Source organism: Parasteatoda tepidariorum, chromosome 10 (genome assembly GCF_043381705.1).
Source record: "Parasteatoda tepidariorum isolate YZ-2023 chromosome 10, CAS_Ptep_4.0, whole genome shotgun sequence".
Lineage (NCBI taxonomy): Eukaryota > Metazoa > Arthropoda > Arachnida > Araneae > Theridiidae > Parasteatoda > Parasteatoda tepidariorum.
The window spans coordinates 86,216,109-86,228,832 of NC_092213.1; the positions used below are offsets into that span (position 1 = coordinate 86,216,109).

Below are 12,724 nucleotides of genomic sequence, written 5' to 3' on the forward strand. Positions count from 1 at the left end.
CCAATTTTTTGGAGGGGAAAAATCAACAAAATTGCAAAAAATCAACATATTTTTTAATTTTATTAATAAATACAAGGAACTAAAATAAAATATAACACACAAGTTCTAAATTGAAATTTGAATTTTTTTATGTGTAAAAAATTTTTAATCTACCATCAGTTTACTATCCCAAATTATCTCGGGGCAAATGAAAAAAGTTAAGTATGAGTCTTTGTTTATGTTTGCATCTTCATCATCTGAAAAATCATCTGCATTACTTTCGCTCACGAACGCCTTTTTTTTTCTTTCTCTTTTTTTTCTATGTAAATTCATCAACCATCGTATATACAATTGTTCGAAACAAGTTTGCAGTCTCGCAAATTGCGAAACTCCTAAACAAATATTGGCAAATTTCCAATAACAGCAGATTGTTATTACTTTTCGTTTTGCTGCCGGACAAATAAAAATGTGATAAAACAAAAGGTATTGACGAATTGTGCTATGCCCGAGTTTACTCGGTATAATAAATATTTGCAATGTATAATTACCCGAGTTAACTCAGGATAATAAATATTTGCAATGTATAATTACCCGAGTTAACTCAGGATAATAAATATTTGCAATGTATAATTACCCGAGTTAACTCAGGATAATNGGGAAGGTCGTGAGGAGTAAGGCTCTAATGACGTCACACCAATCAGCGGTCGTTTTCGAGTGAGGGCGTTTTCGCTCAAATTAAAATATTAATAATTAAATAAATATTTATTTGTCAGAGTTAAAAATTATATTTTCGTAATCAGGAAATCAATCTTAAGAAGTAATGACTATAATTTGGAAAATTTAAGAGATGCTGCAATTGTCCATTCCTGGAGACCCAAGCAATTGCTACACAATGATGAAGATCCGTTATACCGACATTAAGAATTTCAACATTAACCCAAATTATTTTGTTACAATGCAATTGCATTAAAAAAAAATATTGCATTTAATAACAGTTTTGATGTATTTGTGCTCTACAAGTAGAAAATATCAAATCAATATTTTAAAAACTCACAAAAACAATTGAATTAAAAGGAACAGTGGATTTATCTTTGCAATATATGCGTACCCGAGTTAACACAGGATAATCGGAGAAGCGATTGAAGCAAATTAATTTAGGATTCACTGAAATGTTATTAATTCACAGATTCTTATGTTCTAGATAAATGGCATAAGAATGGGCGTGAATCTTCTCCTCCACAGCCAGACGGACATTCTTCAATACGAATCTCACCAGACTCAGAACATTCATCAACAAACCAGAAGGACCATTTTACAGTAATGCTCTCTCAGTTACTCTAAAAAGTTATACTTTATCTGTTGTAAAAGCTGGACTTCTGAGCCCCCGCTTCAATTATTTTCAGGGTATCTGCGCACCTGGAAAGTCATGGATTTTGGTTGCCGAAAAATCTAATTTTTAAAATGGAATTTACCCCCCACCCCCAATTTTATGGTGTTCCGAATATCTCAATTTCTAACAAAATCCCCACTCACAGTCATATTTTATTGAAAAATAAAATGTTTTTATGATGTTTTTTAAAAATTATGGTGTTCTTTCAGAAAATGAAAGAAAAAAACATTTCTTGAGCGAATTATCTTTTAAACTTCTGTGNTTAATTCTTTTTATTAAATATGCTCCAAATCTTTGTTTCGCTGCTCCAAAATTGCTTTTTTGTTGCTCCAAAGATACTCCAAAACCATGTTTTGCCACTTGAAGCCCTGAGAAGCAAGCCACTTATTGGCAACAAAAAAATTTAATTCGGAAATGAGAGCAGAAAAGTCAGGAGTATTTCTTTCCTTTCCGATGAACAGGAAAAGTATCTTTAGAACATAATTCTGCAGAAAAAAATATTTACTTTTGTATTTTTTTCAGCTATTTTATTGCTTCAACTCTTTCTTTACTCTATTTTGTAAATTTAAAATCTGTAATTATGAAGATGCAATGAATAACAGTTTTGATTATACCTTTCATTTCAATGAATGTTATTATAATGCGTTTTTAAATTTATTGTTGTGTTATTGTCAGAGAAAATAGTGACTTCGTTAAGTCATGAAAAATTCATGGAATTAATCATGGAAAGTCATGAATTTGAAAATCTAAAATGTAGCAGATACCCTGTGTATCCAGCTTCCTTTCATGTTAAATGATAAGCAGCTTTAAAATTTCATGTTAAACATGTAAAATACAATAATAATTGATTGATGACTCACAGGACAAAACATGTGTATCATGTTAAGCGATATTTTGTTTAATGAGGTTCAACTTTGAACTTTAAGGGGTCGCAGTACCCAAAATATCAAGAGAAAAATTTTTTTGGTTATAATAAAACTTCAAACTATTTCAAATGCACTGGGAAAAAAATCATCTTTCTATCTGCATTTTTAAAAAAGTTACGAATTATTTTAGATTGTCCTAATACAGAAACTTGCTCAGCAGGCAGAATTTAAAGTGCTTTTTCTCATTGATGATAATTTTGTGTTTTAATCTTAATTAAATCCCTAAGGAGTTTTTTCTATTTAAGATAAAGCTCTGAAGTAAACTTAAGTATAATGCACTTATTTAAACTGTGCGTGGAATAAGCATTTTATAAGGTACTACAATTTTTACATCATGTTATATATACCTAATAAGAATTTTTAGCCTTTTTTTTTTACTTTTTTTACAAAATAATCAATAAAAAATATTCTAATTGATATTTCAGCAAATGAATGCACAAAATTGTTAAGATGAATATCGTAAGCACTAAGAGAAAAAAAAAAATTTTAAATATGTTAAAATAAAAAAGTTTTAGGAATTTAAAAATTTTATTATTTTTTTAAGATAAAGTGTTGATTATAAGTTAAATGAGCATGTAAAGCATCCACAAAATGAATGATTATACCTTTATTTAAAAAAAATTGTTGCAAAGTTACTGTGACTCCCAGGACTTCAATTATTGCTCATTGTAAGGTATTAAATTATTTGATTTTTTTCAAGGCTACTTGAGAGGCAATGGCAGCCCAAAGAACCTGAATATAGTAGAAATCCTCATCGGTGGGACCAGGTGGAATCTCATTTGCTACTGGAGACTTCGGTCAGCGAGAGTGCCGATCATCCGGACGTTCTGCCATTACTGAAGCCTCCCAGTCTTGTTGTCTCCAAGGGGACGCAAAAAATGTTGGATCACTTGGATCATCTGTATTCGTTCGTCGAAGACATAACGTGAGTCCTTTGTGTTGTTTCTATTCCTTTGGTTATGATCATCTCTTTTAGCAGTTCCCCTTTTACTATTCATCACTACTTGTTTTGAAAATATTCAATGTGGATAGAAATACAGTCGGCCCTGTATTTAACGAAGTCGCTAAATCCCGATAATAAGTTCGTTATATCAGGGTGCGTAGCGTTTTTAAAAGGTGCTTATTTTCTATTTTTAAAAACCCTTAAAGATGCTTTTTTCATTGGGTGTTTTTAAAATGTGCTTAATTTTCCCTCTTTCGAAATAATATTTTTCCTTTGCTATGTTGATCTTCACTTCGAATTATGCAAAAAGTCACAGTTCACATTATTCTATTCAACGTTTTCACAATTAATTCAACCCCAATCTATTTCGGCATATTGTCACAGGGTTGCCACAGGCTACTAAAATGCAACTATTTGCTACTATTTTCAGCCTTAGGGCCTATGGCGACTTTTTTTGCCTGAAAAGGTTAAAAAAAGCAACTATTTTCAGGAATAGGCGACTATTAGAAGACTTTTTTTTTTACTCTTGGCGAAGTTTTTTCGTTACTTTTCAGAACGTTAATAAAAGAAAGCAAACTTAAAAGCCAAAAAAAGCAACTATTTTCAGGAATAGGCGACTATTATGAGATTTTTTTTTATCTTGGCGAAGTTTTTTCGCAAAAATGAACGTTAATAAAGGAAAGCAAACTTTTATACAATCATTTATTTCCAAAGAGCCATAAATTTAAATTTCCATTGGATTTAATAAAGTACTTGTTATATGCTCTCTCTGAGGCGCAGTTTTGATATTTTTAATTTTTTTTCCTTCAATTAACATTAATATTTTATTGTAATTAGACTTTTATTTAGATATCTATTTTCTAATATGTATACCTTTTATATTTGTACAAAACTTTTTTTTAATTGGAGCATAGTAAGAACTGGGTGATAAATCGATGTATCTCGAAATAGCGATTTAACGCATATATCAGTAGGCTGATATAGTGACTTTCGTTTTAGGCGATGCATCAGAAATCTGATTTAAGCCGCCGGAATCAGATTACAATCGCGGTTTAGCGATTTAATATGCAAAGATCCTTGACTAGACTGACGCTGTTACCGCACTATCGAAGACGATTTTGATTTCGTCGAGCTGCAGGGATGTAGATAGCGTTTCGCTATTAAGATGATGTTAGTTTCGTGATGTTGAATGACGAAGATTGAATTGAATCAGAACTCCTAGCTTCATGCGAGGATCAGCGTTGTAATATAGAACGCAATGCATAGTTTCTTTATGTCCATTTTTATCTTTGGGATTTTGCTTTTTTTGAAGATTAATTTCAATGGAACTTAAGTCATTTTGCTATCGTTTTGCATTTTATTTCGTCGGAAATAATTGTCGGGTTTCTTGTAAATTATTTTCAGTGAGACTTTTGCAGCAATCGTTTCGTTCTGCATTATTTCATGCCATTTTTTTTTGTCTGGGTTTAACGATTCTTGTCAATTATTTACTTTGCTATTGCTGCACAATCGCTGTTATCTTAAATTTTCTTTCTGAACTCAATAGATCAAATCATTGATTTTTTTCAATTGTTTATTATTGTAAGCGATACAATTTAATAGGGGTATTTTGTATTTAACTTTGTTGTAAAAACTTGGTTTTTTTAAATTTATTAAATGTAGTTAAGTATAATAATTTGATTGTTTTTCAACCAATAAATGCTCAGTCGTTTTTAATTATAAAAAAATTAAAACAAAGCTTACCTTTATTTAATTTACTTTTATTTTTAAGAAAATGAAAACAAAGTTTTAAAAAAATTTGGCTATTAGTTAAAACAAATTTTTTTTTAATTAAATAAAAAGTTTAGTAATGTTTTGAAGTTTTTAATAATTTAACATTAGTACTTAAAGTATTTTTTAAAACTTTTTATTAAAATTCTTTCAATACTTGTTTGTTTTATAATTTGTTCGATAGTCAGTATCATTTTTAAACTAATAAATCTTTAGTTGATTTTATTTTCAAAAATGAAAATAATAAATAAGTAAAAATATTTTTACATTTATTAATTACACAATTTGACCATTAGTTAATACTACTTTTTATTATTTTAAATAAGTAAATAAAAGGGGGCTAATAATGTTTCAAAAGCATGTTTTTTTTCAACAAATAATAAAAAATAAAAAAAAATTTCTTAAGTGAACATTTCTTTGGTTTGTTTTCCACTTTCGTTTTTTTTCTTCTTTTAATTTTTACTTCATGTACTTAAAATGATTTGTTACAGTATTATTATTTTAAACCAATGAATCTTAAATCCTTTTTAATTTAAGAAAAATGAAATTTGGGTTTGCTTTTACTTTAACTTCTTTATTAATTTAATTGAAAAAATTAAGCAATGATATTGATGTCATAGTAGAATATGTTTAGAATTAATATTGTCTTTTTTACTAGATTTATTCCTTTTTATTTATTTTAGATTCATTTAAAGATTTCCCATAGGTAATTTTTGAACAAATGCTAAATTGCGATACATCACTATATCGGGATGTCTAACTGACGATGTATCACGATTTAAAATTTCTGACATCACCCAGTCCTAATAATAGTATTTGACAATTAAGCTATAATTTTAGTTATTTGGCTACTATTTTTGATAAATTTTTGTTCCTGTTCAGGCAACTATTTTCCTAGTTTTAGGCAACTATTTTCATGCTTGAGGCTACTAAAAACAACTATTTTTGTTCATTTTTTACTGTGGCAACCCTGTTGTCAGTCCGTAGCGTATGAAAACGCCATTCGTTTTACATGATTTAAAATTTCATGATTTTTGTCAACTGCCAAAAGGTTCTTTGACATGACAGTTAAAAGAAGATAACATAGTCAATTGTCAAAAACTTTCCAACCCTGTGTAATATTTTTTTAAAGTGTTTAAAAATATTTTTTGAGTGCTTGAAAAGTGCTTAAAAGGTGCTTATTTTTTGTTGAATAATTTGACAATTCGTTAAATAGAAAATCATCTTTTGAAATATTTAAACGACACAAAACAGGTTTCAAATTCATGAACACTGGACATAATTAAAATAAGCAATGCATGCACCTTTATATTGTAAATTAGTATCTACTATTTCTTTATAAATCTTAACCATGAAAGAAATCTGCATGGAAAGCAAGAATAGAGCAAAACATTATGCAGTGTTATACAATCATGCTATATACATTTTCAACTAAGAAAAGGCTAAATTTAGGTATAAAATTATAGGTGCATTTATTAAAAAAGTAATTTCAAACATACATTACCACATGCGTTCTTAAGTTTCATTGCTAGTGATGAAACCCGTAATTTGAATTGAGATTTTCGTTTGAAATGCAAACAAAAAGGGAAAGGGAATTTACTGCTTTCGTAATACATTTCATAAAGCAGTGGCTTCGAAAATTAATTCAAGGTCATTTCCCCATGAAATGAGTTAACAAGTTTAAAATGTTCTGAAATATTTTGGGAAATAGGGAGATTGGATCTCAAAGAAAAGTTCGTTAAATAGGAAATTCACTTCTCTATTGGAAGTTATTTTACGAAGAAATTTCCGAAATTTTCTTGGTTCCTTGAAAAAATTCGCAAAATGGAAGTTCGTTATATAGAAGTTTGACTGTATATGAATTTGCTATGGGTGTATGCTCATGTTAAAAAATGAATAAACCCTGGCAGCAAAATGACTTTTGCTTTTATTGGGCCAATAGTCATGAATCTCGGCTCAGTAATGGTTCGAAGGGCCTTTATTATTCCAATATCGGCCCTATGTAGAATTTTCAGATTCACGTGATATTTTCTATCCATTATTTAGCCATTGTAGGCCCTACATAGGCCATTCTAAAACCAATATTAAAAAATCCGAACATCCCAATATTGATTCCTCGGTGCACGTTCTTATACGGGTGCGTAACATTTTTAAAAAGTACTTAAGGGTGCTTGTTTTTTATTTATGTTTTTTAAAAGCCCGTAAAGGTGCTTTTTTCATCGGTGTTTGTAAAAAGTGCTTAATTTTCTATCTTTTAAGGAGAGATTTTTTCTTTGCCATGTCAATTGTTCTAAATTACAAAAAAATGCATTATTTTCACAATTTTCTCTGCAATATTTATCAGAAACTAGTTATATCATCATGATTATGTCAAGTTTTTGAAAATGTTATTGATTTTATGTTTGCAAATTAAGTACTTTAAACGTTAGAAAAAATAATTTTTATTAATGCACAAATCCTAATTATTTTTTTTTTCGAAGGTGATTAAAAATATTTTTTGAGTGCTTGAAAAGTACTTTAAATGTGCTTGTTTTTTGATTGAAAAAATGGCTATGCACCCTGTTATAGATTCATATTGAGCCAATTTCGAACCAAACTGGTAAAACTGTTGCTTCTCTTTGCACTAAAAGGAAAGATCAATGGAGAACACAATTTGATACATTTTAATAATGTTTCTGAAAGTTACTTAATAGAAATATTATTTTTAAAAAGCATTAATAAGAGGAATGGTGTATGAAATTTTTTCTTTCAAATTTAAACAATGCCATTGTTCTTATCATCCAATTTAAGGATCTTAGAAACTTTTTAAAAATTGATTTGGTAGGGGGAAATCTTGTTTATTATTTCATGCTTTAATTTTTGATTTAATAAGTTGGTTATACTGCAATTTTGGCTTTTATAATAGGGTGCGTTGCTTTTTTTAAAAAATGCTTACAGGTGCTTATTTTCGATTTTGGTTATTTAAAAGCCCATAAAGGTGCTTTTTTCATTGGGTGTTTCTAAAAAGTGCTAAATTTTCCCTTTTGCAAAATGAGATTTTCTTTTCTTTACCCTGTCGATTTTCTCCATATATTATGCAAAAGCTTGATTTTCTCGATGTTCTGTTCAACGTTTTACAATTCATTCAACCGCAATCTATTTCGCTGTACACTCGTTTCATAGCGTATGAAAGCGTCGATCATTTTGCATGTTAGATGAAGTACTTGCGAGTCCGCTTGTGCATCCACTGAGCTGAGTTCAGTGAGATTATTGCTCTCTCGTGAGCAACTCTGCTGCATTTTGCGCGATATTCTCAATTTCAGGCTTCATTTTCCACCCTTTGAAATTTAACCGAAAAATCTCTCGATCTTTTTATGGTGGCTAATATAATCAAGAAAAGAGTTCTTTGTCAGAAACTAGTTATCTTATCATGATCATGTAAAGTCCTTGAAAATTATTTTCTTAATGTATATAGTGCTTAAAAAGTACTTAAAAGGTGCTTATTTTTTGTTGAAAGATTTGGCTACGCACACTGTATTATGTAACAGTTTTAATAAAATTGTCTCCCCTTCACTTTAGGACTTCCAAGTTGGCATTTATAGAATTGTTGTATTTTAATACATTACTTCAAAAATATGCCTTTTCTTTTTACTCTAAGCATATATATATATATAGATACAAACTGTGTCTTTAGGATTTTCTGATTTATTATATAATATAGATCTTGTAAATCATCATTAAACAGAGGTGATTGTATTCCAGGGATACCCCGGAATAAAAACTAGAAGCAGGACATGTGATTTTTGCACGAGTATCGCAGAATTCCGCTTATCTCAATACCATTGGTTCTCAGACGAATCCGAAAAAATTTTGATGCCTTCTCTAAATCCCGTTAACGCAACATTTACGTACATTCTTCCGTCAATTACATGAAGAATCAAGTCTTACGCAATTCTTTCGCCATTTTATTTGATTGGAACTGCGCCGGAATCTTCTAATATTGTGATTCTCATTCATGCAATTTTAATATCAAACATTGATTTTGGAATCCACCTGATTTAAAGCTACATGTTCTGATTCGTATTCACGCAATTTGAAAATCGTACATCGCAATTACGATTCACGGGATTTAAAAATCTAATATCACAGTTTGTATTTGTGCTTTACAATCTGCTAATATTGTGAATCTTATTCACGTGATTTTAATATCAAATATTGATTTTGGTATTTACTTGATTTAAAGCTACGCATTGTGATTCGTATTCACGCGATTTGAAAATCGTACATCGCAATTACGATTCACGGGATTTGAAACAGAATATCGCTATACGTATTCACGCAATTTGAAAATCCAATATCGTGATTCTTGTCGGAAGTAAGTTTTTTTTGTGAATTAAAAGGTGTCATATTCTTCATTAGTTACTGTGAAAGATGTCATATTTTTTAGTAGTTACTGAAAAGGTGTCATATTTTTTAGTAGTTACTGAAAAGGTGTCATATTCTTCAGTAGTTACTGAAAAGGTTGCATATTCTTCAGTAGTTACTGAAAGGTGTCATATTTTTCATTAGTTACTGAAAAGGTGTCATATTCTTCAGTAGTTACTAAAAAGGTGTCATATTCTTCAGTAGTTACTGAAAAGGTGTCATATTGTTCATTTGTCAATATAAATGTTAGTTCAAAAAGTTATGTTAAACATGAAATATGTATGATATATAAATTGATATCGATTTTTTGAACATCAGGGTCACTCTGTGACACAATTAAGTTTGTTAAATTATTATTAAATATAATTATAAATAATTATAATAAATTTAATAATTATAAATTATTATAATTTGTTTTTAAGTTATTAAATTAAGTTTGAAGGTAAGTTATTTCTTAGTTAAATAAGTTATTCAGTTTGGCACGATTGTCGAAACTTTTTCCCTTTCGAGTTCAAACTCGATAAAAGAGTCATTTTGAGTAACTGTTACTTAAGGAGTTTTGATTTGTTTGCAGGAGCAGAGATTTCGAACTCATCCGCTGCGAGCTCTGCTCTGTCGATGTTGTTTCCAAGCGAGATTTGCTGGTCCACCTAGACAGCACAGCTCATCAGAGGAGGGAAAGGAAAATAAAACTAAAATAACTGCGGAATGTTTTGTTCTGTAAATAATCATATCATCAGCATTGTTTTTCTTTCATTTGTGTACATAAACAATTATTGTCCAAAAATAAAGAGTCATTCTCAATATTTTTATATTATACATGGTGAGTAACGTTCTTAAAAAGGTGCTTAAAGATGCTTATTTTCGATTTTCGTTATTAAGAAACACTTAAAGGGACTTTTTTTCATTGGGTGTTTTTAAAAAGTTCTTAATTTTACCGTTTCGAAAATGAGATTGTTTTCTTTACCATGTCGACTTGTNAGATTTACTGGTCCACCTAAGACAGCACATCTCATCAAAGGAGGGAAAGGAAAATAAAATAACTGCGGAATGTTTTTTTCTGTAAATAATCATATCATCAGCATTGTTTTTCTTTCATTTGTGTACATAAACAATTATTGTCCAAAAATAAAGAGTCATTCTCAATATTTTTATATTATACATGGTGAGTAACGTTTTTAAAAAGGTGCTTACAGATGCTTATTTTCGATTTTTCGTTATTTAGAAACACTTAAAGGGACTTTTTTTCATTGGGTGTTTTAAAAAAGTTCTTAATTTTACCGTTTCGAAAAAGTGATTGTTTTCTTTACCATGTCGACTTGTACTATGTACTGAGTATTCACCCACCTGGAAAGTCATGAAATTTGGTATCAGAACAAAATTTGTCATGATTTTAACTATTTTTTCAAAAAAGTCATGGATTTAGGTCACCAAATTTTCAAAATTAATTTTACCCCTCCCTCTAATTTCATGGTGTTCCGAATATCTGAATTTTTAACAAAATCCCCACTCACAGTCATATTTGATTGAAATATAAAATGTTTTTATTATGTTCTTTGAGAATTATGGTGTTCTTTCATAAAATGAAAGAAAAAACATCATTTCTAGAGTGAATTATCTTTTCAACTTCTGTGATTTCGGAATTTTTATTATTTTTGTTATTTTATTAATTTAAAATTCTAGCTGAAGCAACCCAGTCATTAGCGAATTTTTTTTTAAATTCCGAAATGAGAACAGGAAAATCAGGAGTATTTCGTTCCTTTCCGATGAACAAGAAAAGTATCTTAAGAATATAATTCTGCAGAAAAAGAACAAGAAAAAAATTATTTGCTTGTGTATTTTTTTTTTAAACTATTTTATTGTTTCAACTCTTTTTTTTTTCTCTGTTTAAATTTAAAATCTCTAAATATGAAGGTGCAGAGTATAACTGTTTTGGTTAACCTATCATTGCAATGAATGTATTATAATGCTTTTTAAATGTATTGTTCTGTTTTTGTTGGGAGAAACTAGTAACTTCGTTAAGTCATGAAAAGTTCTTTTAATTGATCATGAAAAGTCATGAATTTGAAAATCTAAAATGTAGCAGATACCTTGTATGTATTTTGCAAAACGTGTTTTTCACATTGTTCTATTCAACGTTTTTACAATTCATTCGACCACAACCCATTTCGACAATCAACCAAAATCCAACTGTCGGTCCATAGTGTATGAAATCGCCAATCATTTTGCATGTTTGAAGAAATACTTGTGAGTCCGTACGAACGTCTACTGAGCCGGGTTCGGTGAGATTATTGAACTCGCATGTGCAACTCTGTATATACAATATATATGTATGTACAGTCGAACCTCAATTTCACGAATTTTTCGATATCTCGAAGAAGAAGAAGAAAATTCCCTTCAAATTTCCTATACACTCAATGTTAAAAAATACTTGATTTCACGATTTTTTTTTCTATTCCCTCAATAACTTGAATTTTTTTTCCATAAATAGTGTAGATTTTTTTTCTAAAATTAAAAAAATATTCCAAAAAAAATAAAAAATTTTTGAATGGCTGACAGGCAAGGAATGATGTGTCTTCCTCTACGATAATTGTGAGATGCTAGATTGTAAAAAATTATTCAATATAGCAATCAAAAGAGCAGGAAAGGGACAAATAGGCTGGTAAACAGGATAATTACAATTTTTCTTCAACTTTATTTAAAATTATTAACAAGGGAGATTGGTTGGTTAAGACCGCTCTCGTAGGAATCCTTGAAGCTTCTGAGTACCGCTACATTTACAGAGAGAGAGGATGACGCAACAATAATGAATGACTTCAAGAAGTCATTAAAGATCACGAAAGTAGTCTCAATATCGTTAATTCTGCTGAAAACTACACCGAAAATGATTGGGACATATTGACCAGACTCATGAAGCTTAATGACATCGAATTTCATGGCTTTGTAAACGTAGATGATGCAGTAACAGTCTGTGGTCAGTGGGATGACAATGATATCAACGCTCAAACAAAAGCTTCTTGTGAACTATCANTTGGCCACTCAGTGTATAGATTCATTTATTCTTGAATTTCCTCTTTTTTTACTTTCCAACTACTCTCATCCCTGATATATACATATATAGATGGTTTAGAGGTTTCAAGGTGTAAATTAATTTCCTCTAATCACTAATTAATGAGGACTCCAATGTGTGGTGAGAGCAAGGATGACGATTTTTAAAACTTAACATATATTTATTGAAGCGTAACAAGTTAGTGCGACTGCTCGCTGAAGGGATACTCACTGGAATGATGTAAAAACCTTAATCCCGGCCTC

The 12,724-nt window shown here is 29.8% G+C and overlaps 1 protein-coding gene across 1 annotated transcript in view; it reads left to right on the top strand.

Annotated features, from left to right (window-relative positions):
• The window catches only part of LOC107456081 (spindle E), a 153,037-nt gene extending 142,806 nt beyond the window's left edge, over positions 1-10,231 (top strand). The window contains exons 36-38 of the mRNA XM_071186577.1: positions 1,181-1,296; positions 2,996-3,220; positions 9,987-10,231. Coding sequence (XP_071042678.1) covers positions 1,181-1,296; positions 2,996-3,220; positions 9,987-10,113 — 468 coding nt within the window. The 3' untranslated portion in view covers positions 10,114-10,231. The remainder of the gene's footprint in view (positions 1-1,180; positions 1,297-2,995; positions 3,221-9,986) is intronic.
• Positions 10,232-12,724: the final 2,493 nt, after the last annotated feature.